The 27,434-nt window shown below is 47.2% G+C and overlaps 2 protein-coding genes across 2 annotated transcripts in view; one reads left to right on the top strand and one right to left on the bottom strand.

The window, feature by feature from the left end:
• The first annotated feature begins 5 nt into the window (after positions 1 to 5).
• Positions 6 to 5,183, top strand: FAM166C (family with sequence similarity 166 member C). Its single transcript, XM_040225700.1, has 5 exons — positions 6 to 20; positions 173 to 245; positions 415 to 734; positions 2,267 to 2,379; positions 4,410 to 5,183. Exons 1-5 carry the CDS (start codon positions 6 to 8, stop codon positions 4,552 to 4,554), a joined length of 666 nt encoding a protein of 221 aa, XP_040081634.1. The 3' UTR covers positions 4,555 to 5,183.
• Positions 5,184 to 6,295: 1,112 nt separating this feature from the next.
• CIB4 (calcium and integrin binding family member 4) overlaps positions 6,296 to 27,434 on the bottom strand; it is a 52,085-nt gene continuing 30,946 nt past the window's right edge. Inside the window, exons 4-7 of the mRNA XM_040224452.1 lie at positions 15,549 to 15,690; positions 8,824 to 8,933; positions 7,884 to 7,972; positions 6,296 to 6,489 (exon numbers count right to left, since the gene is read on the bottom strand). Coding sequence (XP_040080386.1) covers positions 6,459 to 6,489; positions 7,884 to 7,972; positions 8,824 to 8,933; positions 15,549 to 15,690 — 372 coding nt within the window. The 3' untranslated portion in view covers positions 6,296 to 6,458. The remainder of the gene's footprint in view (positions 6,490 to 7,883; positions 7,973 to 8,823; positions 8,934 to 15,548; positions 15,691 to 27,434) is intronic.

Below are 27,434 nucleotides of genomic sequence, written 5' to 3'. Positions count from 1 at the left end.
GAACCATGGAGAAAGAAATGGCAGCCCACTCCAGGATTCTTGGCTGGAGAATCCCATGGACAGAGGAGCCTGGCAGGCTACAGTTCATGGGATCGCAAGAGTGAGACATGGCTTAGCGCTCTTTTCAGAGGTGCAGGCAGCCTCCACAGCTTCAGGTCAACCCCTCCATCAGTGGAGGCCCATCAAGGAGAAGCGATTTGCCTACAGCCTCGCTGAGGGGGTCAGGACTGGACCCGGGTGTCCTGGCCCCCTTGTGAACCTCTGGTCTGGAGAGATCTCTGTGGGGAGGTAGAGGCCCAGCATCTCTCTCATGTGTCCTTGCCCTGAGGCCTGAGCTGGGTGGGCACCTTAGGAAGCCTCTCGAGACGAGGAGGTGACCAGCGGGACCCACTGACCTCGCCCCCAGTCTTTAAGGAACTAGCCTGGAACCCTCCACCGCCCCCCTGCCCTGCTCTCTCAGGTACAAAGGCCACGTTCCTGGCGTGGCCTCCTCCTTCGGCTCCCCCTACGGCACTACCACCCTCAAGTACTTCCAGGACCAGCGCAATGCAGCCCTGGGGGGGAGCTCCACTGCCTTCAGCAGAGGCGGCCACTTCCCGACCATCTTCTCCCCGAACCCCACCCAAGTGCTGAGGGACCGCACCCTTACCCGGGACCGCCAGCTGCACATGCCCAGCTACACCCGCTTCAACCTGGATAGCAGCCGCTGGGCTGAGCTCTTGCACTTCTACCAGGTGGGTGGTCCTGGCTGGGCTCCGGCCAACCCCTCCCCACTCCCCCCACATTCCCTCTCCTTTGCCGTGGGAAGGGAGTGACAGCTGGTGGCCCAGGGAGACTCTCAGCCTCCAGAGCGCCTCTTAGCTTTTGCAGAGCCCCTGAGCCAGCAGGGAACCTGGGGAGCGTGGAGGGGCTCAGTGCTCTGCTTCTCTGACTCCCCCCACCAAATCTGACCTCCCCACTCTTGGGGCTCCAGTGGCTCATCCCCTGCTCCCCTGCTGCTGTGAGAGCTGGGGGCCTTTGGGGTGTTTCTGCCATCACTTCCCCCCAGTCGTCGCCTCTCCCCCTGGGCCCTCACTTTCCTCCTTTCTGAGCAAAAGCCCAAGGTTCACCCCTGCAGAGCCCCAGCCAGGCTCCAGCCCCAAGTCTACTCTTCACAGCACACCAGATCCCCGTGCCCACCCCACACCAACTCCTGCTCCACAGGCCCTTTGAGGATGAGCCCGGGGCCAGGCGGTGCTAGTGGTACAGAAGCGCCTGCCAATGCAGGAGACATAAGAGATGCAGGTTTGATCCCTGGGTGGGGAGGATCCCCTGGAGGAGGGCATGGCAACCCACTCCAGCATTCTTGCCTGAAGAATCCCATGGACAGAGGAGCCTGGCGGGCTATTGTCCATAGGGTCACAAAGAGTCGGACACGGACTGAAGCGACTTAGGACATTTGAACGCACCAACTTGACTTCCGACCCCCCTGCCCTTGGGGAAAGAGAGTCAGGGTCTGCCCATACCCCATCTTGTTCTTATCCTGCTTCCCGAGACCTGGTCCCAGAGGGCCACAGGCTCACAGACGCTCGCCCACCTCGGGGAGGCCAGGGCTCCCTCTCTGCTGTGCTCTTGGAAACCTCATGGCCCCTCAGCATCCTTGCAAACATCCCTCCTAGCCTGATTTCAGGGACCCGGATGTCTCCTGGTCCCCAGGGTGGAGAACGGCATGAGAAGGCTTCCCCAGGAGAGACGGCCAGGTTGATGGGGTCAGACTCTGAGGCGCTGTGGAACGGTGCTGTGAGGCCCGGGAAAGGCCTTTACCACTCTTGGCTCACAAAGCACAGCCTGTCTGGGAGGGAGGGAAAGGGAGACGCTCTGGCAACTCACTCCAGTACGCTTGCCTGGAAAATCCAATGGACAGAGGAGCCTGGAGGGCTACAGTCCATGGGGTCACAAAGACCTGGACACACACACACACACACACACACGCACGCACGCATGTAGCTTACCTGGGCCACCTATTGAGCGAGGCCTCACATACCTCACCTCTGCTGTCCCCTGCCTCATTGACTCGACCAGCACAGCTGGCATGGGGTGTATCATTATCGCCAGGAGTCAGACAAGGAGCTGGGGCTCAGGAGGGCATCCAGCTGGGGACTCTTCTCTGGGGGCATGAGGGGAGACGACCCAACCGCCTGCGCAGGTACAGCCCGGCAGGGAGCAGGCGCCTGCGGTCATTCCCGCGCACTAACGACCGGTCCTCTCTTCCTTGGTTGGGCTGTAGGTGGCGCAGCGGCATCGGGAGCACTATCAAGACAAGACAGGCTTGGTGCACCGGGTCCCCTACTTCGTGCTGCCCGTGAGGGAGCGGGACCGGTACCCCATCCCCACCGACCTGTGAGTGCCTTCCCTCCCCTCCTCCGCGCATTCACCAGCTCGTGTCCACGGGGCGCCGGCTCTTGCCAGGCCTGCAGGCCCCCAGACTGAGAAACGAGTTAAGACTTTTAACTCCTGCAGCACACAGGGTGACAGTTAAACAGAGCTAGCGGGTGAGCCTCAGGAGGGGAGGCCAGGAACCTGAATGGGCAGAATCAGGAAGATCATCTGCCTGGTCAGATGCACTGGGAATTTGGCGGCAAACCGCCTCGTCTTTGCTGGCCTGAATCTGGCAGGACCGTTCCTCTGCCATGGCAGCCTTGGAGGTACACTGGTCCAAACGCTGGCGCAGCCACTCCGTGCAGCAAGGAGCTGCTGCCCTCTGGTGGACCTACAGAGTACTACACAAAACAGGGACTATCTCCAGCCCAGGTGTAGACTCAGAGGAAACGTACTCCTAGGGACTCAACCATATTTTTTCAAAGCCCAGCAGTCTATCTAAGAAGTATGAAAGTATCTCACGGTTTTTAATAGGGAGAGCTTCTTTTCCCAGGGAAGGCCATCTCTGCCCTGTGAGATAACCCAGGCATGTGGTTTCCTTGATCTCCCTCCTGACGCCCAGGCAGGGAGGTCTGAAGTCTGTGCTGTGAGGTATCCTTTGGAGTAGGGGGAATCGGAAGGTTAGTGGACAGATCTTGGGTTTCCAACTCCGTGCTGACCTTTGCTTGCCTCAGGAGCCCCGAGTCTTGCCATTGTTGTTTACTGATAAAGCAGCAACCCTTTCCATAGAGTTTAGTGGTTTTGGAAGATACGATTTAACATCACCTATAGATTCTTCCCAGATGGCACTAGTGGTAAAGAACCCACCTGCCGATGCAGGAGACGTGAGACACGAGTTTGATCCCAGGATTGGGAAGGTCCCCTGGAGGAGGAAATGGCAACCCACTTCCGTATTCTTGTCTGGAGAATCCCATGGACAGAGGGGCCTGGTGGGCTACAGTCCATGGGGTCGCAGAGAGTTGGACATGACTGAAGCAGCTTAGCATGCACAGATTCCTCTCTGTGGGACAGATGGACCCATTTTCTAAATAGGGAAACTGACTTAGTAATGGCTTCGGGGACTTGAACAGATGGCAAGTCTAGTGGGAGGTAGAACTGGAGGGAACCCAGATCTCCCAACACCAATCTCACCACCTTGGGGTGGCTCTGAGTCAGTCCATCCCTGGAGACATTGTGGGGCCTCGCCTGGGGACAGGTCTCCTCTTGAGACCTCACCAGACCATATCTACATCTCCTACAGCTAGGGACCCCAGGATGCCCTAGTTCTGTCCCTTCTCCAACTGCCTGACAGCCTGTGCTGCTGCTGACGGCTTCATGTCTAACAGAGAGCACCAATGAGGTGTTTGGGAGTAAGAGGGTCGTTGCTTGCACTTAGCCTTTACTCTGATCATCTCTGGGGCCTGGGGAACGTCCCTGTCCTTCCCTGAGGTTCACTGCTACTGTCCTTTTCATCACTATCACCACCATCATTATCTCTATTTATCACTATCATCTTCATCACCATTATCACCATCACCATTACCGTCATCACCACCATCACCATTATCATCTTCACCACCACTACCATCACCACTACCACCACTATCATAACCATCACCGTCATCATCAGTAGCTGCAGCACATTCTTAGAACATGTGTTGAGTGTTTGCTCCTTGTTCGGCATTCTGTTAGTGCTTTGCATGCATTATTTCATTTACTCCTCAAAGCAAAGTTAGGAGGGAGGTACCAACATCAGTCTATCCTACATGTGTACACTTCTAGCAGGAACTGCGTTGGAATCCATCCCAGCTTCCTGACACCCATGCCCTTGCTCTTAACCACTGAGCTTCTGTACAAACACCAGTCCTTCTGATCTCGAGTGCAGGGTGACTTACCAGATGCTAAGCTGACCAGCAGCCAGCAGAGCCAGCATCATGGGCTGGAAAATGGGCCTTTTTCACCCTGGTGGCCTGGCTCACTGCATAACACTGGCTCCACTCTTACCCCCCCAGGCCTCCTCTGAGCCCGAAGGAGAAGTGGCATCTATTAAGAGTGGCCCCTGAGAACCTGAGGACCTACCAGACATTCCCGTCGGGGAAGAGGGTCTCCCCACAGGAGCGGCAGAGGCGGGACTGCTACTTTGAATTCAGAGCGTGACGTCTGAGAGCCACGTCCCTGACAAGGCTGGCTTTCTGGAATAAAATCTTTAGCCATGACCATCCCATGCTCTTCTCTTCTGAGCCCCAGGAGCACTTGGCCTCAGGTGGACAGTGCCTGAGGGTCACACAGCATGGGGTCTGAGGGACCTGTGGGATGCTCACCCCAGGTGTCAGCACCAACAGAAAGCAATGTCAGCCCCCTGCTGGGCCCACCCATCTCTCCCCGGAGGACTGCAGGGGTCCCGAGGCACTCAGGCAGAGTGAGCCCTCCCGTCTGCTCCCACTGGGATAATCAAGGGTCCCGTTAGGCCATGACTGAGAATGAGGGTGTAGTGGTCCTGGATCACTCACACTGGTGTCAGATGCTAAGGAAATCCCATTTGAGCCCTGGCTCAGCATCCTTTCATTCACATGACAGCCTGTGAGAGAGGGAGTGTTGTCCCTACTTCACTGATAAAGACCCTGGGGCTTAGAGGTAGAGAGAGCTGTCCAAACTCATGCAGCTGGGAAGTGGCACAGCCAGATTTGAACCCAGACCTTTCGGACTCCCAGTTGCTGGTATTCCCGCTACACTCTTCACTTGTGGTCCAAGTGGGGGTTGAGGGGCAGGGATGACACAGATCCCGGAGGGCCCTGTGGTGTCTGAAGGAAGAAACCACTTTCTCCATCCTGCCCTGACTGGCAGGGACAGGCTGCTTTGACATCACCCCGGGACTGTTTCTAGAAGTGACGGAGGGGAAGGGACCTGAGGCCAAGTCAGTCCTCAAGGTATTGCTGTGTGTCAGGAGCCCCTAGCCCAGAGTGGACACTGGGCTCCTGGTGCACATTCTGAGATGGCCGGGGAGGCTCAGGTTGTGGAGGGGGCTGCTTCCCACCTCCGCTTCCTAGGTGGCCTCCTGTCTGCAAGAGAGGTCACAAGAGCTCCTTTAGAGACAGGATCTAGGATAGGCACCTCGGGCCAGGTGTTTACCCATGCCTCAGGTGCATGCCAACATCCCAGCACCTCCTGGATCTGATCAAGGAACTCCATTAAGAAAGGGCTCTCATTTTCCCTGCATGAATGAAATGGGTTCTTATTCCCCCAAAAGACAAGGTGACCACAGCAGGTTCGGTTCATGGGAAGGTGAGCACAGCCCTTCCCCTGTAAGCCAGTCTTTAGACACCTCCTCCCTGAAGAGAGGGTAAACAAGAAAAAAGCCCATCAGGTAGGCATCTGACAGCTTTTATGGACCCCCTAAGGGGCTTCTCCTGTGTCCCAAACCAACTGGGCTCCAAAGAGTCCCTGTGGTGGCCACATTAATTCAAGGGTTTGGCTGAGTGGCAAAGCAAATAAACCCTGATTTCTGGTCACATACCGTCATGTCCCAAGGGTGGAGGGGGTCAAGTGGGGCCAAGATGTCTTGGGAAGCCAGGCACCAATTGGAAAGACTGCTCAGTGCATAGCTCTGTACAGCCTGTACCCGAGATGCAAGAAGAGATGCTGAAGGGAGGCCCCGTGGAAGTAAGGGAAAGATATATATTTTCCTGGTGAATTTCATCTGCTTTGGCTTGGTCCCTGCTGTGACATGGGTTGGCCTCAAAAAGACTGGCCAATCTCAGTCTCGGCATATCTCAGACACTGGCAAACTTAAGCCCTGGAATGAGCAGTCCTTAATAAAAATTACTTCTATATGACCTTGCACTCAAAATATAATGTTCAGTTCAGTTCAAAATATGATGAACTGATGAGAGAAGGGAAAGGCTTTAATTTTGCTTTATTGAATAAACAATATTCTAGAAGTGAGGGAGGGATGGGGACAAAGTCATTCTTCTAGTCAGATTTCCTCTAGTGCCTGCAGAGGGTTGAATTCCAAGTTCCAAGCGTCCCCTTCAAGGCCACCAGAGCAGGTATTTGTGTTCATGTCAACATCCCCAGAAATGAATCCGAAAGGAGCTGAAAGAAGGAATTCCATTAGCCACCTCAAGCCTGAAGTTGCAAAGCCCCCTCTACTTCCTGGGTTCACAGCTCTTGTGTCCCTTTGTCTGAGCGATGGTCAGCTTGCAGCAATCCAAGCCACCCCAAAGCCTTCTTTAAAGCTTCTTTGAGCAGCTCCAGAATGCTAAGGCTGTCACAACCTTGTGGTGCTGGAGCCAATGGAAAGAAAGGGGAGTGATTCAAAGAAAACACTCAAGGCAGACAGGATTCCAGCCTCAGTTGTGTGCTGGGCTGTTATAGAAGAAGAGGATCAAGTGAGGGTCCAAGTGTGGACCGTCTTTCTCTAAAAGAGCCCCTGAGCAGCCATATTGGAATGGAGGGCCATCTCCTCCAGCCAAGTGATTGGAAGAGGGCCGGACACCTGCCTGGACTGGCCAATCAGATTCTCGGGGAATTCAGTCAGAGCCAAGGGACATTCACTGAGGGTCACTGGGAGCCAAAGAGCCAAAGTGCTGTGGGAAAGCCACATTTGGTCTCAGGCCTGGCAAAGCAGAAATTTCTGGTTGCATATAAAGAAAGACCAGAGCTGCTGAGGACAGAGGCAGAGATTCTGGGCTCCCAACCGGGCGCTCCATGAGGTCTAGCTGGTTTTGTTCATTTTTGATTGGTTAAACCATTTTGAATGGGCATTTGTCCTTGCTGTCATCTGGGCTGATGACCAAGGGCAGAACAGGGTGCAGGAACTGCAGACGCAGGCAAACATGCAATTCAGTGCGAGAAGACTGCCCTAACAGGCTGGTTCTCGTGCCATGGGCTACCCTCAGTGGTGGTGTACTTCCCACAACTGGAGGGACCCAAATGAAACTGTTACGCACAGCCAATATGGAGATGGCCAATTGTCCAGAAGTGTCTGGACCAGACACGACCCTTACGACCCCTTTCCACCTGAGTCCTCTGAGCCCCATCATGGGCATATTCACTGTCTGCCCTGCCCCCACTCGGGTTCGGTGCCAGTCCCCAGCTCCAGGTGGCCACTGGGAGTTGTAGGGGGCGGGGAGCAGGGCTAACAGTGGCAAAGGCGACTCCCCAGGCCAGTCCTGCAGCCCAGCAGGCTTTGCGTTGGCTGGAGAGGGACAGTACCTGAAGTCTGGACCATCCGCGTCGCTTGCAATGCCTGAACCGCAATCTCCCCTTTGCATTTTGAAACCCCATGCCCTGTCTCTTTCCAGGTTACCTCATTATTTCTCAGAAGTTCCAGGATTGCTGATTCTGAAAGAATCTGCAAAGTGCCCTGGAAACTCATGACCTCATTGGGAAGACTGAGGTGCTCTGCGGGCTCAGGGAGACTGGGGGCGGGGATCTTCCTGTCCTACCCACTAGGCTGGGCATCCCCCTACTCCAGAACACCTTACTTCATGAAATCTGGAGATTTGGCCATTGCGTGTTCAAACTCTGCAAAAGACAGCATGTTGTCGTTGTCCAGATCCGACTCATTCAGGACCTGGACAGGGACGCAAAAGGAGCCAGAATGCAGAGAATCAGAGAGTGAGTTGGGGGTGCAGGGGTGGGGGGCAGGGACCACATGCTGAGTGTTACCACAAGCCAGGCTCTCTGCGCGGTGCTTAGCATTCCTAGAGTCCCCTGGGGGCAGGTTCTCCGCTCCCTGCCCCCACTCCCACCCCCGTCCTGCCCCAGACAAGGACACAGAGGTGCAGAGAGATGAGGTTGTGTGCACTGCTGTCTGGGACCTTGTGGACTGATCTCATTGTGGGCAAGAGTCCTCTTGGTGTTTCCAGCACAAACTTGGCAGTGAGAACGGGTGTGGGGGTGGTGGACAGGGTGACACCCCCACCCGCTCCTGTCCCCAGTCACAGGCAAGGGGCGCTGCTCTGCAATGTGTACAGTCAGGGTAGGATGCAGCTGGGCACCCCCATGGTTTTATCTTTGCTGTTAGCTCCCATCCAGACCAGAGAGTTCTCATAGTCTTAGGACAGATGGGCCCAGGGCTGCCTTCGTGTCCTCTGGACGGCCACTTGAGGACATCTGGGCATTGGGTGGTGCTGTTATAGTGTGGGCAAGGGGACGTTGTGATGTGTCCATCTGAGGCTGCACTGCTGTTGGCCCACCTGCCTGCAGTGGCTGCAGTGTTGGTGGGAGGGCCCCTTGGATGGGCGCTTGGGCTACTGCTCTGGGGACCCAGGAAGGGAGGCATGATCCTGGAGGGAGGACAGAAACTGGGGGTAGTTGTTTCTAGCAAGTGTGCATCCCCCAGAGCCCCTCATTCACCTGCCATCAACAGGCTCCCAGTGGTGGCCGGACCCACCCCCCTGCCCCGCAGCCCTGGGCACACACATGGCTGGTGAGGTCGGTCAGCAGGTCTTCTGACACGTCGTCACTGTTGAGCAGCCGGAGGATGATCCTCTGCAAGTCCTCCTCGTCAATGAAGCCGTTCTCATTAAAATCTGCCAAGAGGAGGCGGGGCCTCAGAGGAAGGGAGTCCTGGGGCCAGGGCACCAGCTGGAACCTGCAGGCTCCCACCAGCCTCTGGGACGCCCCGAGGAGCCCAGCTGTGCCATGTGGGCCTAGAAGGTGATACTCGGGGGGACCTGGGCAGGCCTAAGGGTGGGGAGTTGTAGCAACAGAAGGCAGGTTCAATTCTAGATCTCATGATGACCGTTGAATATGAAACCTGCAAACCTTAGGAACTGTGTAACATCCCACACTGAAGAATGACAGCTAGAGCTAACTTGGGACCAGAGTGGAGGAATGAGTTTGCTGGTGTCACGGGGACCCTTCAGGGGGTGGAGCCAAGACCTTGGTCTCTGTTCTCCAAGGAAGAGTGTGGACATAAAGGTCCAGTTGAGCACCTCACTCCTTAGGCAGGTGGCTCTCCCCTGGCTGAATGGTAATCAGCCACAGGGACTGGACGCTAAAGCCCATGATGTTCATCTAAGCGCTCCCCACGTGGCTCTGCTGTGACACACCACGGGCGATGGATCAGAGCCAGTGGGAGAGAGGCAGAGGGGCTTGGGAGGGGCCAGCGCCCAGACTGGAGGGAGTGGGGCTCCTCAGTGACCTTGCGCTGCGGGCAAGAAGCCCTGCAGCCTCTGCTGAGACCCTTCCCCCCACCCCACCCCCCGCAGTGTTTCCAGAGGTCCTGCTGGCCCAGCTCCCATATGCAGAGACTGCGGCAAAGCAACATGGCTTTGATCCCAAGCCATCTGAAAACAGAATAATTTGCTGGAGTAAAGTGTAGTCCTGGACAGTTCCCCTCCTTTGGGGATGCCAGGGCAGAACAGCCTGGGTAAGGGTTGAGGGCTGGGAGCTCTAGGCTACCTGGCAGCCCATGTGGCCTCAGAAGCCTCATGACCCATGTTCTTGGCCACTTTGGGGAGAGAGGAGGGCTCTTCTTGCTGTTTCCCAGCAATGAGGGAGATGAGCGAGTTGGTGGGCTCAGCCTTCAGGTGTCCCCCAAACTCTCTGACCGTCATCATCCTGATCTGTCTTGTTACTCCTCGCAATTTACAAAGTACTTTCACAAGATTAGCTCATTTGCGTGAGTGAGGTAAGGCAGGCCTTCACCACTATTCTCAGGGGAACTAGGGTTGCCTCCCTCACCATTCCCAGCCACTAGCATCCCCATGTCAGATGCTGGGAAGATCAGCCACTGGTGCCATGACAGCTGTCTGAGGGTAATTCACAGCTGGTGGGAGGCCAGGACGGTCCCTTAGAGCAGAGACTGGAGGCCAGGAGGTATGTCCTGGGTAGGTGTGGCTGGCTGGCTGGACTTGAGTGACAGCCATTCGCTCTTTCCTTCTTCCTAACAGAATTGCAATTCATGTTTATGTCCAGCTTAAAATACACAGCCTTCCAGTCCCCCTTGGGGCTATGTATGACCATGTAACATTTCTGGCCAATGAAGTTATAGCCAAAGTTTGCTGGGTGGAGCTTCCAAGAAAGTTTGTAAAGAAGAGTAGATGTCATCTGTGTGTTTCAATGTCCATTTTGTCCTTATCCCCTCTCCCGTCTCTTTTTCTCCCTGACTGGGATGATGAGATACCTATAGGCACAAAATATATCTTGAGACTCTGAGGACAGCAGTCCCATTAAAGATGGGAGATTAAGAGGCTTGAAGGAGCCTGGGCCCTTGATTGCCTCCTGGAGCCATTACCTCAGCTCTGGACTGCCTGAATCCAGGATTTCTTTGTAAGGATGCTCTTACAAGTAACTGAATGCAGTCCTAACTGATACAGTAGGTCAGAGCAGTAGTAACTCTTCAGCACTTTTTTTCCCCTTTTTTTTTAGAATCCTGCAGGGCGCTTTCAAAAAGCGTATCAACCAGGGCATACCCAACACCATCACATCAAGTCTCTGCAGATGGGGCCCAAGGGTAGGTCTTGAAAACTCCCCGGGTAATTCCAATGTTGTCCATGCTGTAGTCCACAGAGATCTACTCTTTGTAGATCACAGAGAGTTGGACATGACTCATCAACTGAACAACAGCGATTCCAGTATCGGCCACATTGGAAAATCAGTGGGTTAGAGCCATGCTTGCGAAACTTTCAGGCGCAGAGGAATCATCTGGGAGTTTTTTTCAAAGGTAGATTCTGATTCAGTAAGTGGACACTGAGGCCTGAGATTCTACACTTCGAGCAAGCTCTCTGGCAATGCTGCTGCTGCTGGTATCTAGGCCACAGTTGGTGTAATGAGGGGTTAGAACTCTGAGTGAGGTCTTCAGACTGGCTAAGGACGATTGCTGGGGCCATCACATCGGCATCCTCTCTTCTCTTTTCTTTCTCCTTTTCTTTCCCTTCTTTTTAGTCCTCCTCTTCTTCCTTCATTCCTACCACTACCACCTCAAGTTATACAGCAGCCATCCGAAGCCAGGCACCAGGCTCAGAGATTCACACGTCCTGTCTTCAGTCCTGCTGACTGCTCTGTAAAGTAGCAAATCTTCTGAGCCAGAAGAGAATTCAGATTTGCCTGAATCTAACTGATGAAGCCTTGGAGTTTATGAGTCCCTAGGCATCTATTTGCACCACTGATTTGCATGAAGCCTCTGTGCTTTTTGCTTTTGCACTGGAGCTCAGAAAGGAAGGAAACTGTTCAAGGGGCCCCTGGAGGCGGGTAGGGGGAGAAGATACAAGGACAGTGTAGGGGACTGGAGTGTCTGCTTCTTGATGTGACCTGAGGACCCTGCCTGACCTCTCAGGAGGGAGGACCTTCCCCCCATTCTTGAGCTGAAGATGTTTGAGCTCCCACGTCTTGAGGGAACTCATCTAGCTCCCTGAAGTTTTGGTGGTTTTGTTTGTTTAGCTCTAGAAACAATGGAAACACAGCTGAGACAGATATCTTTTGGAACATCTACCCAGCCTACACTGCCATCTCTGAGCAGCATCTCAACTCCCAGTGTTTGGCCTCAGAAGCCACGTTTATTTATGTGACTCTGCTTCTTCTTGGTGGTGGATGACTGGACAAGCTTGGTCACCTAACCCAAGGGCAGCTGGATCTCTGGTTTCGCGGAGCCAATAAGCATCTCCTGAGAAAATGGAAATGAGAGACAGAGATGCTTGTGGCCCATCAGTCAGAGTGAAGCCCATAGGTCATGTGAAGGCTGAGGTAGTCATCTTTGGTCCATAGGCACAGAGGCATAAAAATTGGATCTGCAGAAGGAGAAGGTGCACAGAGAGAAACAGAGATAAGAGGCTAGGCAGGCACAGAGAGAAAAGGAGAAAGGAGCTCCCTGGTTTCCTGAGCACTTTCCAGCTGCATTTGAGGCCCTCGGGAAGCCTGCTTCACTTCTGCCTTGGATTCCATGCTGCTTATGGTGGACAAACTCTAATGCCTTTCCTCCTTCATGGTCTGCCCTTCTTGGTGTTCATACTTTTGTCTAATCGACTCACACATCTAGTGTATGTGGGGACTTACATCTAAGCAGCAGGATTTGGCAACAGATGAGACGTCTGTAATATATGTTATACTGCCAGCAGTCTGGCCCAAGAGACTCCCTAGCTGTCTTGGAAGAAGACTGGCCACGTTGGGAGGCCCATGTGACTAGGAGCATAGACCACCCTCTGAAAACTGAGGGCAGGATGCAGGCGGTAGCCAGCAAAAGGCCAGGGCTCTAAGTTCTATTGTTGCTGTTCAGTCGCTCAGTCATGTCCATGAATTCTGCCAACAACTGGAGTGAACTTGTAAGTGGGTTCCTCCCCTGTCAATCATTCTTCAGGTGAGATTGCAGCCCAGCCAAAACCTTGATTGCAGTCTTGTGAAACCCTAAGCTGAGGACCTGACCAAGCTGTGCCCAGACTCCTCACCCACAGAAATTGTGAGATTATAAGTATGTTTCATCTAAAGCCATTAAGTTTGTGGTAACTTATTACACAGCAGTGGAAAACTAGTACACTGGTGCTCTTCCTCGGTTGCCTTTTACACAGGTAACTTCATGTTACTTGCACAGGTAAGACAAGAGCACCTAGTCTGGGTCAGCATTTTCCACCCAGAAGTGCCGGCCCATCCAGAAGAGTACTAACAGGAGACGGAAGAGGCTAGAGATAGCTCAGCAAGTGCTCTGCAGTGGAAGGCCCGACAGAAAGTATCAGCGCTCATGAACTAGAATTCTGTGGATAGCTTGGAAATCCCTGGGGACTCCCAGCAGTACTTGGGGTGAGGACGGAGGAATAATACTGAATGGACTATTAAGCCAACTGAATTTGGGTCTATGATTTCATTTGTACTTACCCTGCTTAAAGTTCACTGTAAATTTGTGTCTCATATCAAATTTAGGACATTTAAGGCCATTATTTCTTCAGATATCTTTTCTGCCCTGTTTATTCTCTCCTCTCCTTCTGAGATGTCAGCTGGATATTTGTTAGACCTTCCTATTGTCTTTCATGTCCCTCAGGGTCTGATTCTTTTTTCTCATCATATTTTTCTTCTCTGTTCTTCAGATTAGATTATATTCTATTGATCAGTCTTCAGGTTTACAGACTCTTTCCTCTCATCTTGATTCTTCTTCTTCTTCTTCTGCTGCTGCTAAGTCACTTCAGCCGTGTCCGACTCTGTGCAACCCCATTGACGGCAGCCCACCAGGCTCCACCATCCCTGGGATTCTCCAGGCAAAAACACTGGAGTGGGCTTGAGTCTCCTGCTAAGCCCAAATGGTAGATTTTTATTTCAGATATTTTATTTTTGAGTTCGGTATTTTCCATTTGATCCTTATAGTTTCTATTTTTCTACTGAGAATTTCTATCCTTTCATTCATTAGGAGCCCATTTTCTTTTATATCATTGGGCATGATTATAATAACTGTTTGAAGATACTTATCAGCCAGTTCCAACATCTGGTTCATATCAGAGTCAGTCCTCATTCTTGGGAATGCATCATTTTTCGTTTAAAAAATACTAAAATACTGAATAATTTTATTGTATCTTAGACATTATAAATGTTTTATGTAGAAACTGTGGATTCTGTTCTATTCTTCCAAAGAGTGATGAATTTTCTATTCTAGTGGGCAATCCCTGTCACTCAGGGACCTTGTAAAATGCAATGGCAGCTCAACTCTCCATTCAGTTCTTTCATCCTTACCTGAGCTGCTTTAAGTTCATCCTGGTATATATGGTTTAGAGGTCAGAATGAGATTTGGCTCCTTCTGACTTTCTTTCATGGAGAAGGCAATGGCAACCCACTCCAGTACTCTTGCCTGGAGAATCCCCGGGACGGGGGAGCCTGGTGGGCTGCCATCTATGGGGTTGCACAGAGTTGGACACGACTGAAGCGACTTAGCAGCAGCAGCAGCAGACTTTCTTTCATGGACTCTCCCTTCTTTTCACTTTTGGGGGGAAAGGTGTCCCAAGCTCTCTGATTTTTGAAGTCAGAAAGAGATCAGTGTTTCTATTAGTCCTGTATGACGCCACTTACTGAAGCTCACCTTCAGGCTGGAAAAGTACAAAACTAAAAGTTGGGGGAGGGGGGTGGAGAGCCGTTCAGTACCATTTCCTTTTTTCATGTGTTAAATCTATGCTTTCCGTGGCTATGCAGTGCCTTGAGGTAGTTGATTTTTACATTTTGTTTGGAGGTTATAGTTGCTTTTGGCTGATTCAACAGCGTGATAGGAGCTTACTCAGGTTTTCTCTGTAGGGAAACTTATGATTTCATATGTGTTTACTGGATACTAAGCCTGAAGACATATCAAATACAAAAATATCATTAAGCCCCTTTTACATGATAGATGACACACTGAGACTTCATAGGTCCCTCTGGCTTAAATCCCCTTCACTCCATTCTATCCAAGTCCACTTGGCTGAGGCATGAATAAGAGGTTGGTGTCCACCACGTGGGGACTGGGTGGGAGGAGCCGGTAGAAAAGGAAGACAGGCGAGATGATGAACTATACAAGCCTAAATGTACAAGTCCTTTGGCCCAAGAGGTTGTCAAGATGAGCTTGAAGCCTTGCATGTGATCTGTTTGAAGGCTTTGTTTCTTTCGTTTTGGTTCCTTTTGAGAATTTCCGGGGCCCCAGGTGTGCTAGGGGTTCATGAGGCTGAAGAGCAGAACTTTAGCAGAGCTTTGTGGTTCCCTGACAAGATCAGAGGCATAAAGTGTCATGGGACCTCAGAGATGATCTCTCTCAACTTGCTCAGTTTTAAGATGAGGAAACCGAGGCTCTAAAAAGTAAACCGATTTGCCCAAGATTTCTCAGCTATTTAGGGGCTGAGCTAGTTTCAGTGTTTAAATCTCTTAACTTTTACAGAGCAAGCATAACCCCTTCATGCCCATATATAGTCCTCTCTTTCTCTTTCTGGCCTGCCTGTGCTGCTATATGGAATATCAGCACCAGTGACTCCATTTGCCTCTCTCTGGTGACATGGAGGGGAAGTCATCAATCCATTAGAGCTGGACTTCTCAACCATTAAGAAAAAAAGCAAAGATCTACAGTACTTGAGAAGTATAATACCCCTCATATGCAAGTAATCCCCAACGAACAGCCTCAGACCAACGCTTTGATGCTGATGGCTTCCAGATGTGGTATTTACTCTGTGGCCCTTGTCCCACCACGCCGTCCCCACAGCACCCACCATAGATGCGGAAGGCGTACTCTATCTTGAGGCTGGGGCAGGCCTGCTCGCTGAACACAGACGCCATGCCCAGCACATCCTCAAAGGAGAACACATTGTTGTGGGAGAACACTCTGCAGATTCGGTCTCTGAAAGGGTTGACCTGTAGGTGGGGATGGGGAGAAAGAGGCAGGAGGCTTGTCAGGTTCATGCCTCCCAGGGCCTCATTAATCTATTAGAAGCACAGTGTCCTGGAAAGCAAGAGCAACAACCTAAATACTGGAGTAGATGTTAGGTCAATGAGCCAGGATCATGATGGAAGGTACCTAGGATGAAGAACCACACTTAACATCACTCTCCCCACTGTTGTCTGCTCCTGCAGGTACTTTCCAAAGGCTCATTTTTTGGTTGTTTTTCTTTTTTTTTAATGTTTATTAATTTATATGTAAAATTTGGAAAACACCCCCCCATAATATTAAAAATGGGATAACTGTTGTTCCTGATTCACTCTCCATGTTTAACTACTATTAACATATTGATGTAGAAGTCAGACCGACCCAGGTTTCAGTCCTGGCTTCACTGTTTACTAGTGATCATTTTACATAATCTCCAGAGCCTAAGATTTCTCATCCACAAGATCGGGTGGGATAATACTGTGCCTACTGAATAGGTCTGTTGTGAGGATTGAACAGGATAGGTTTAAAGCTGCATGTGTGTGTGCTCAGTTGCTTCAGTCATGGCCAACTCTTTGCAGATTTATGGACTGTAGCCTTCCAGGCTCCTCTGTCCATGGGATTCTTCAGGCAAGAATACTGGAGTGGGTTGCCAGGCCCTCCTCCAGGAGATCTTCCTGACCCAGGGATTGAACTCATGTCTCTTACATCTCCTGAACTGGCATTAGGTTCTTTACCACTGACCCCATCTGGAAAACCCTAGAGTTGCACAATAAATAACACTCAACAGATGGTAGTCCTAAGTTGGTATACAACTACTACAAGATATTATTTTAAGTTGGTATACAACTGCTACAAGATATTATAATTTGTATAGCAGTTTTCATTTTTAAACCAACTAGTTCTCAAATTTGAGTCCCAAATGAGGAAGCATCATGTGATTTTAGAAACCTTGATTTCTCTAAAGTGGGCCTGGCCAGGGTCATTCATGAGAGGGCTCTTCTGAGCTGGCACCACAAGGTTCTAAGCCATTTCTCAACCAGCTCAGTGGCAGCTCATGAAGGCCACCTTGCTGTTCTCTCTCTAGCCCCCAGGAATGGGCAGGTGGGATGGGCTTTGGGGATGGGCAGATTTAATGAGAGTTAAAGGCACAGAACAATCTTGGGAATATTTAAAAGTAACATATTCATCTTTGGCACTCTCCTCCTCCTGCTCTCTGTGTCTCTTATCCATCCCCACCTAGTGGGACTCCTTGGCCCACAATTGCTCAGAAATCCAGCCTCTGTCTACTCTAATCTCATCCTATTGCTGGTAGGTCTTATCAGATCCCAGCTTTGCTTCTGGTGTCCCAGACTGACCCTTATCACTCCCTTCTCATCAACTAAACTTCCATTTCCTTAGATGCATCTCAGCTAAGAAAGCTATTTGATTCTGCAAATTCACACAGCAAATTCTTCATCTTCCAAAGTTTTGATTAGTGGAAGCAAACCTTTAGTTGATTTTTCTAGTCCCCTTTGACTGACAAGGTATCTCTTCAAGGCTCTAGGCTTCTTGCAAAAGGAGTAGTTCCATAGTACACACACCCTATCAGCTCCCTCATTGGACCCCAGCCCCAGCCTCTCTGGGTCCATGACCTTGTCTATCACTCCTCAGAGCTTCCCTAGCTTCAGCGAGTGCTTTGTTCTCTGCTTTTAATGTCTCCACTTTGGAGACATTCATCATGAACATTTCTGTTTCATTTCTTTTGAACTCAGCTATAATATGAAAGTCTATGGTTTAATTCTATTTGGTGTATGCGCTTGAGATGGGGGAGAGAACATTCTGAGTCATCTCCCATGACTGTGTAGATCTCTAGCCTTAATGAGCATACCGGTTATCTGAGGTCCTTCTTGAACACATGAATTGTAACTCCTGCCCTCAGAGATCCTATTTTAGAAGATCTGAGGCACAGCCCAGCATAATGGATTGAATTGCATCTCATCCCAATTTTATATGTTGAGGTTCTGACCCTGAATAACTCAGAATGTGACCTCATTTGGAAATATGGCCATTGCAGACGTGGTTAGTTAAGGGCATATTAGGTCTAGGGTGGGCCCCAGATCTAACATGAATGGTGTTTTTATAAAATGGGAAATCTGGACACAGAGACACTTAGTCAGGGAGAACATCACATAAAGATGAAGGCCGAGATCTGGGTGACACAGGAACAAGCCAAGGAATGCCAAATATTGCCAGAAACTCTGCAAGCTAGGAGAGAGGGGTGGAAAAGATTCTTCCTCCCAGCTCTCAAAAGCAACCAACCTTGCAGACACCTTGATCCTTAGGCTTCCGGCCTCCAGAAAGTGAGACAACACATTTCTGTCTAATCTACATAGTTGTGATACTTTGTGATGGCAGCCTTAGTAAACCAATACACTGAGAAACCTGCATTGTAAATAGGATTTTCAACTGACAGGATTAATCTCATATATATATATACTTAAATTTGTTTCAGGAGTGGCCAGAGTCCAGGTGAATCTGGGCTGTACTGCTAGGTCTTCCAAACTAGCTCTTATTTCCTCTGTCCATTCACTTCCATGCTCCCTGGAAAGCTTGGTTTGCCTGCCTCAAATGGATCCTGATAAGGGCTATCTAGAGTGATGTATTCTAGGTCACATGCATGTAGCTAAGTGGCTTTACAGATTACTTTGCCAAATTGTAACTAAATTAACTCTCACAAATGGATAGGTGGCTTAACAAGATTCCTGCAAGGAAACCACAATTGAAGATAATGCTTACAATGCAAATGCAAGTGAACAAGAAAATGTCAGGGCAGATACCTCTCGTACTTAAAATGCGAGTTCTTCTCTATGAGGTAGAAACAATGAGAATACAGTCAGATGTAATGGGAAGTCCCATCTCCAGTTCTGTTTTCCTGCACTCAGATCAATAAGCTCACTGCCTAAGCATCTATCCAACCATGAATGAGATACCAGCCCTTCCCTGGGGGTTGCCCCTACTACTTGGCTTTACTGGGAGTGATGCGGATTGTTGTTCAGTCACTCAGTCGTGTCCGACTCTTTGAGACCCCGTGAGCTGCAGTACGCCAGGCTTCCCTGTCCTTCACCATCTCCTGGAGCTTGCTCAGACTCCAGTCCATTGAGTCAGTGATGCCATCCAACCATCTCTGTTGTCCTCTTCTCCTCCTGCCCTCAATCTTTCCCAGCATCAGGATCTTTTCTAATGAGTCAGTGCTTCGCATGAGGTGGCCGAAGTATTGGAGCTTCAGCTTCAGCATCATTCCTTCCGATGAATATTCAGGTTTGATTTCCTTTAGGATGGACTGGTTGGATCTCCTTGCAGTCCAAGGGACTCTGATGCTGCTGCTGCTGCTAAGTTGCTTCAGTCGTGTCCGACTCTGTGCGACCCCATAGACAGCAGCCCACCAGGCTCCCCCGTCCCTGGGATTCTCCAGGCAAGAATACTGTAGTGGGTTGCCATTTTCTTCCCCAATGCATGAAAGTGAAAAGTGAAAGTCAAGTCGCTCAGTCGTGCCCGACTCTTAGCGACCCCATGGATTGCAGCCCACCAGGCTCCTCCATCAATACCACAGTTTTCAAAAGCATCAATTCTTCGACACTCAGCCTTCTTTATAGTCCAACTCTCACACCCATATGTGACTACTGGAAAAACCATAGCTTTTACTAGATGGACCTTTGTTAACAAAGTAATGTCTCTGCTTTGCAATATGCTGTCTAGGCTTGTCATAGCTTTTCTTCCAAGGAACAAGCGTCTTCTAATCACCATCTGCAGTGATTTTGGAATCCAAGAAAATAAAGTCTGTCACTGTTTCTACTGTTTCCCCATCTATTTGCCATGAAGTGATGGGACTGGATGCCATGATTTTAGTTTTTTGAATGTTGAGTTTTAAGCCAGGTTTTTCACTCTCCTCTTTCACCTTCATCAAAAGGCTCTTTAGTTTCTCTTTGCTTTCTGCTATAAGGGTGATGTCATCTGCATATCTGAGGTTATAGATATTTCCCCCGGCAATCTTGATTTCACATGTGCTTCATCCAGCTCAGCATTTTGCATGGTGTGCTCTGCATATAAGTTAAATAAACAGGGTGACCAGTGAACCAGTTCATTGTTCTGTGTCTGGTTCTGTTGCTTCTTGACCTGCTTACAGGTTTCTCAGGAGGCAACTAAGGTGGTCTGGTATTCCCATCTCTTCAAGAATTTTCCACAGCTTGTTGTGATCCACACAAAGGCTTTAGCATAGTCAATGAAGCAGAAGTAGATGTTTTTTCTGGAATTACTGGGAGTGATGAGGGAGGAAGAATAATTGCCAAGAAGTCAATTCATTCCCCCTTAGGCCCGTATCACATGACTATTATCCACCTACACACACATCCCCATTACCCCACCCCCACCCTGACACACACACACCTTGTCTCGTAGAGATTGGGAAGCCGGCTGTTGGTGTGGTACCTGCTGGTAGCAAGAATAGTGCATGAACACAACATGATGACCACAGATTCTATTGGAAGATGCAGAGAAAATTTTGCTGAAGGTGTACAGAAATATGCATTAGAACAAATTTCACAAAATGTATTAAATAGTTTAAGAAAATGCGGCTGTTTCTAACATGGTGTTCCTAGATTCTGTTTCAATAATGAAACACATGAGGAACCACATTTCTGTGAGCCACTAAAGGGAAGAGGCGATGTGTACTGAACAGTACATTATTTCCTTAATAAAGACATCATTTATGAGAAAATTTGTCTGAGTGTAATCACTGATAGAGTGGCTGCTTCCTGATGAAAATGGATTCTGGGTAGGGGTGCAAGGATGTTGATACATGTGAAACTACTCCCTGCAGAATTTCCTTCAGGCTACTGTAGTCAAGAGCTCAAATCCAGATATATACAAATGCTGTGGGACGCATTGGTGTGATCATTTATTTTTAATATAGTAAAACTTATAAAATGATTTATAATCAGAAGGAAAATGACTATGAAAATCTTTTGAACCACCAATAGGCTTGTTGGTTATCTTCTGGCAGTGCACTTAAAATAGTCATCAGAGTTAAAGAGGATGTATTTTGTACAAAAAGACAAGTGTTCGAAATTTGGTGAGCTTTTTCTGAGGACAAGCGGCTGTTGGCAGTTTGCTACCTCAGAGATATCCACCAAAATATGAACTCAAATTCTTCTGACTCTTCAAAGGAAAGGTGACTCATTATAACGATGAGTGAGAAAGTGTTTGATTTTCCAAAGAAACTCATGCTTTGAAGAGAATGTTTTGAAAATGAGATTTTTGTTGTTGACAACCTGTTATCTCCTGTGATCACCTATAAAGATGTTTCTATCTGCATATCTGAAAATATTAGAAACATTTTTCTAATCTGTTTGAAAGTGGTCCAAGTGAAGAGTGGATATTCAGTCCATTTGTTAAAAATCTAACAAGTGGATATACAATATGCAATGCTTTCCAATTAGCTTATAAGAGCCTCTGACTGACGTAATGGAAGATGGGCATCAACTAGCTTAATTTCAATCAAAAGTCTTTAATTGGTGGTTGGGGTCAAAAATGAGTACCATAATTTAATGTACCTAGTGATACATCCTTTTCTTTGGATCAACCACTTCAGCCATTAAAAACAAACCCAGCTAGACCAGACTCCTAAATGGCTCTCTGTCTCAAAGTGTTGAAGCAAGATTCCAAAAAGAAATGAAATATATTCAATTGCTTCCCCAACACTGTTATTCATTATAAGCAAACAGTAAACTCGTGAAAGGAGGAAATTTTGTTATATAAAGTAAAGGAGAATTTATTTTTAAAAATTTTATGTAAGGAATTCCCTGGTGGTCCAGAGGTTAAGATTCTACCTCCAATGTCCAGGGTTTGGGTTCAGTCCCTGGTCGGAACACAAGAACCCACAAACAGTGTGGTGCAGACAAAATATATATATATATTTCACATTTTTAACTTTTAATTTTGCATGTTTATTTCATAACATTTAGTACTGTAGTAAAGGCATAAAGTTTATAAGTGAATATATGCCTATTATGGGTGCATACTCCATATTATTTTATTGCTGAGGGTGCATGATCAAAAATGTCTGGAGATCTCTGTCTAGAGTAACCCCCTCATAATCACAGATGTGGAAATGAGGCCCTGAAGGGGAAGTGGGGCCTGGGGAGAGCAACTTGCCCAAGGTCATTCAGCCAATGAGCCAGCCTAGGATCTTTTGAGTCTGCCTGGTACTGTTCTTGCCACGGTGGCCTGTGCCACATAACTATCAAACAGAATGCTGGCGATGAGGCCAAGCATGACCTGAAAAAGTTTTTTTTTTACAAGAATTGCAAAAATGGAGTAAAAAAGTGGCCCCCAGTCTCTGAAAGCTCTAAAGCAATAGGAGCAAACACTACAGAAAAGAGAACCCCTGGGGGTTGGAAGGAGGCAGCGATGGGGCATCAGGCTGGGGAATGGTGGAAGAACCAGAGCAAGGAGCAGAGCAGGTGCTGGTCTCAGGGCTAGACCTAGGTCACCAGAGCTATGTCCAGGCCCTGGAAGCCAGGCATTGGTATAGCTCTAAACTGGTATAGTTCTCTGTGAGGTCCATTGGCACCTTCCAGGAGAGTGTCCTGAACCTGTCTATGGTCCAGAAGGGCAGCTTCCCTCCCCGCCATGTTCCCTTTCACATCACTATCCAAAGGGAGTTCCCACGACACAGACTGCCCATGACAAGGTGTCCTTGGCACACGTGCAGCTCCCTGAAGAGGCTTGCTGATGGTGCTGCAGGGAGAGTTCTAAAGGCTCAGAGGGAGCTGCCTCCGTGTCTCTCTCATCTCTTCACCCTGAGCCAAGGGCCAGCTCAGCCAGAGTCCTGAGGTCTGGCCCAGCCCAGCCAGCAGCAGACAGAACAGCTGGAAAAACATAGGAGAGGGAGCATGGGAGCTCATTAATGAGCACAGTTCCAGTTTATTGTATTCCTGATTTTTGTTGCTCTTACTTTAACAATCTGAAATCTGAACTAATAAAATTTAGGACCCATCCAGAAAGTTATTGTCTGTGTAAAATTTCACACTCATTTAGCAGTCTTCAATCCTCCAAGGGAAGAAGATGACAATTGACAAAGTAATGCTTCCATTTCAAGAATAACATACCCTAGTGTGAAGGTGTTCTGAACAAGGGAATATAAACATGTCAGTGTAGAAATTTATACAGGTAACAGTAGTGCAGTATCTATCCAGGCATGACAAAACTAAAGAAGGTGAAAATAAACTCCAAATGCTGAAGATATTTTTGGAAACAGAAACTACAGTTTGTAAATAAGATTTCAGTCCCTGCCAAAAAACTATTTTTTTTTTTAATAAAGGCTCTTCTCAAAGCTATTGAACAAGAGATTTGATTTGAAGATGAAATTCAGAGGGAAAATATTTGGACTTAGCTTAAAAATATCTCCTCACCATTCCTCCAGCTAGCACATAGTCAAGAAGAGCTTTTTACAGTTGCTGGAAAAAATTCACACAAAAATACACTAGTGACTCAATATTGACATCATTGACGCAGTTTGATTCTTAAGATCTCATTAAAATAAAAGTTCAAACAGCATTATTTCATTTTATATTTTCATTGCTAATTAATCTTTCTTAATTTTTACTGTTTGGGTTTTTTTTTTTTGAATAATGCTTTACTTTTTGGTCATTTGTCTGCTGCCAACTCTTTAAAAAATGATAAATCATATCATTTTCAAGTGACATATTCATTTGAAATGTTCATATGTTTGTAAATCAAATGTTCATATTTTTAAATTTTTAAACAGATGTAAAGCATCTGGCAAGGAGAAGCATGGATGGACATGTCTGTACAAGAAGCCAGTCCCTCCTAAACCTTGAGTGGAGCCCTTAGGTTACTGGAGCAAACTCTCACTGAGAGAAGCACTGCCTGAAAGATGACTCATAGTTGTGCAAGACTAGGTGAGCAGACCCTGTGTCCTGGGAGAAAGGTGTAGCAAAATCTTTTGTGTTTAGAACCTTTACAACCTTCTCTTGGATTTACCATGTTTTTTGCTTGGAAGGCTCAATATCTTTAAGATGTTGATTCTCCTCAAATTTCCTGCAGAATTAATGAGGTTCTAAAGTCTTCAAGTTGATGTGTTTGTGGAAATTGACAAGCTGATTCTAAACTTTATATGGAAATACAAAGGGCCAAGAACAGCCAAGACAATCCTAAGGAAGAGAAACAAGGCTGAAGATACTGCTAGATACCAAGACCTTGCTAAGACTTTTGTAATCAATTCAGGGTGGTATTGATGCAAGGATAGACAAATCAATGGCCCGACAGAAATTCCAGAAACAGACCCATACGTATATGGGTGCCTCATGTATGACAAAGATCACATTGCAATGGAGTAGGGGAAAGGAGAGTTTTTTCCAATAAGAGATGTTGGGTTTAGTGGATATCCACACACAGAAGAAAGGAATCTTGATTCCTACCTCACACTGTACACAAAAATCAATTCCAAGATTGATCATAGATCCAATGTGGAAAACCAATAATTAAAAAAAGCATAGGACAACACCTTCATAACTGTGAGGCAAAGATTCTTTAATAATACACACAAAGCTCTAATTATGAGAGAAAATCTTCATAAATTGGAATGTATTAAAACTGAGAATTTGTGTAGTTCAAAAGACATCATTACAAGAGTGAAAGCCACAACAATCAATGTATACTTCAACAGCTGAATGGATGAACAGGCACTGGCACACCCATACAATGTAATAACTTCTCAGCAGCAAGTAGATTCATGCAACAGTGTGGACAATTCTTAATTGTATTTTGCTAAGGAAAAGAAGTCAGGTGTAATAATATATAACGTATGAGCCCATTTGTAAGACATTCTGGAAAATGCAAAACTATAATATAAGGATGGAAAACTCCTGAGTGGTTGCCAACATTTGGGGGAGGGGGACATTTAACAACAAAGACGCCTCACACGGAAATGCTTAGGGTGGTGAAACTGTTCTGTATGGTGCAGCTGTGATGGCAGCTTCACACCTTAGTACATTTGTTTAAACCCATAGAACTGTATACCACAATGAGTGAAGTTGACTGGCTACAAATTAAAAAATTTTTAAACTGCTGGATGTTAGTGAACCCAGGATGAAATGTAGGTCATGACGAATAAAAGTAACTATGTACAAATAAGTGACAAAATCTCACTGAAAGAAGTTGGGAAAGAGGAACTGATCAAGAAACTTGGGAAAATAATGTTTCATTCAGGTACTGAAAGTCTAAAGACAAAAAAACCCCATAAACCAACCTGGTACTCTAGATGGTAAATTTGTTTCTCACAGGGGTTCAGTTCAGTTCAGTTCAGTTGCTCAGTCATGTCCGACTTTGTGACCCCATGAACCGCAGCGTACCAGGCCTCCCTGTCCATCACCAACTACCGGAGTCCGCCCAGACCCATGTGCATCGAGTCGGTGATGCCATCCAACCATTGTATCCTCTGTCATCCTCTTCTCCTCCTTCCCTCAATCACTCCCAGCATCAGGGTCTTTTCAAATCAGTCAGCTCTTCGCATCAGCTGGCCAAAGTACTGGAGCTTCAGCTTCAACATCAGTCCTTCCAACAAACACCCAGGACTGATCTCCTTTAGGATGGACTGGTGGGATCTCCTTGCAGTCCAAGGGACTCTCAAGAGTCTTCTCCAACACCACAGTTTAAAAGCATCAATTCTTCAGTGCTCAGCCTTCTTCACAGTCCAACTCTCACATCCATACGTGACCACTGGAAAAACCATAGCTTTGACTAGATGGACCTTTGTTGGCAAAGTAATATCTCTGCTTTTTAATATGCTGCCTAGGTTGGTCATAACTTTCCTTCCAAGGAGCAAGTGTCTTTTAATTTCATGACTGCAGTCACCATCTGCAGTGATTTTGGAGCCCCCAAAAATAAAGTCAGCCACTGTTTTCACTGTTTCTCCATCTATTTGCCATGAAGTGATGGGACTGGATGCCATGATCTTCATTTTCTGAATGTTGAGCTTTAAGCCAACCTTTTCACTTCCCTCTTTCACTTTCACCAAGAGGCTCTTTAGTTCTTCCTCACTTTCTGCCATAAGAGTGGTGTCAACTGCATATCTGAGGTTTTGATATTTTTCCCAGCAATCTTGATTCCAGCTTGTGCTTCATCCAGCCCGGCGTTACTCATGATGTACTCTGCATATAAGTTAAATAAGCAGGGTGACAATATACAGCCTTGACGTACTCTTTTTCTTATTTGGAACCAGTCTGTTGTTTCACATCCAGTTCTAACTGTTGCTTCCTGACCTGCATACAGATTTCTCAAGAGGCAGGTCAGGTGGTCTGGTATACAACAACATTAAGCACCTAACAATGTAAAACCAACAATGCTCATACTCCAATAAAAAAGTCACCAATCATGAAAAAAAGTAGAAAAATAAGATCCACAACCTGTAGAAAAGCCAGTTAATACAAACAGACCCAGAAATGACACCAATGATAGAATAAGCAGGTACAAACATTAAAACAGGAATTATAAATATGCTATATATATTCCAGAAGGTAGAGGAAAGCATGATGAGGAAAAATAATAAATCCATAGACTCAAGAAGTTCAACAGAATCCAAGCAGAAGAAACTTGAAGAAAAACAGCACAATACAGCACAATCAAACTGCTAAAAACCAGCAATAAAGAGAAATATATTTGAAGAGGGGGGTGTTATGGGGGGACACATACACATAAAGAAACAAAGACAAAAATGACTCTGGATTTGTCATCAGAAACTAAGCAAGCCAAAATACATAGAGTATTACTCTCAGAGAGAAAGGAAAAAGATGCTAATCCAATTGTTCTATACCCAGCAAAAATATCTTTCAAATGTAAAGCAAATGACTTTCTTCTTCTGCCAAACAAAAGCTGAGAGAATTCATAGGAGCAGATCAGAGCCACAGAAAATATTAAGAAACAAACAAACAAAAAAACCAAACTTCTTTGAGGAGAAGAAAAATACCAGAAGGAAAACTTGGATCTACACAAAAGAATGAAAAACACTGGAAGTGATAAATATCTGAAAAAATATAAAATATCTTTTTTTCTTCTCATTTTAAGCCCTTTCCAAAGAGACAAATCCACATGTGTAGCTGGAATTTTCAACATCTCTCTGTCAGTAATTGACAGAACAATCAACAAAAAAATAATTAAGGATATAAAAGACTTGAAAAGATTATAAACCAACTTGACTTACTTGACATAGAGCACTTCTATCAAAGTAGTATACACACTTTTTCAAGTGCACTTGGAACATTTAGATAGACCAAGATAGACCATATTCTATTCTATTCCATATTCTATTCTAGTTTTAAAGGAAGTCTTAATAAAGTTAAGAGGATTTAAATCATACAAAATATGTTCTGACCACAACAAAATTAAATTAGAAATCAATAAACAGAAAGATATCTTGGAAATACTCAGAGAGATCACAAGGGAAATTAGAAAATAATTTAAACTAAATAAAAATGAAAACACAACACTGTATATTTGTGGTATACAGTGAAAGCAGTGTGTACAGAAAAATGAACAACATTAAGTACTTCTATTTAAAAAGAAAAGACTTATATGTGTATTAAATGGGAAAAAAAAGTCCCTCACCCTTTGGTGGGAGTTGATCATTACAAGACTCTTCCCTGGTGGATCATTACAAGAAGAGTGGATCAGAAAT

The sequence above is a fragment of the Oryx dammah genome, unplaced genomic scaffold, assembly GCF_014754425.2.
Source record: "Oryx dammah isolate SB20612 unplaced genomic scaffold, SCBI_Odam_1.1 HiC_scaffold_25, whole genome shotgun sequence".
NCBI lineage: Eukaryota > Metazoa > Chordata > Mammalia > Artiodactyla > Bovidae > Oryx > Oryx dammah.
This window is presented reverse-complemented; position numbering and strand designations above follow the sequence as displayed.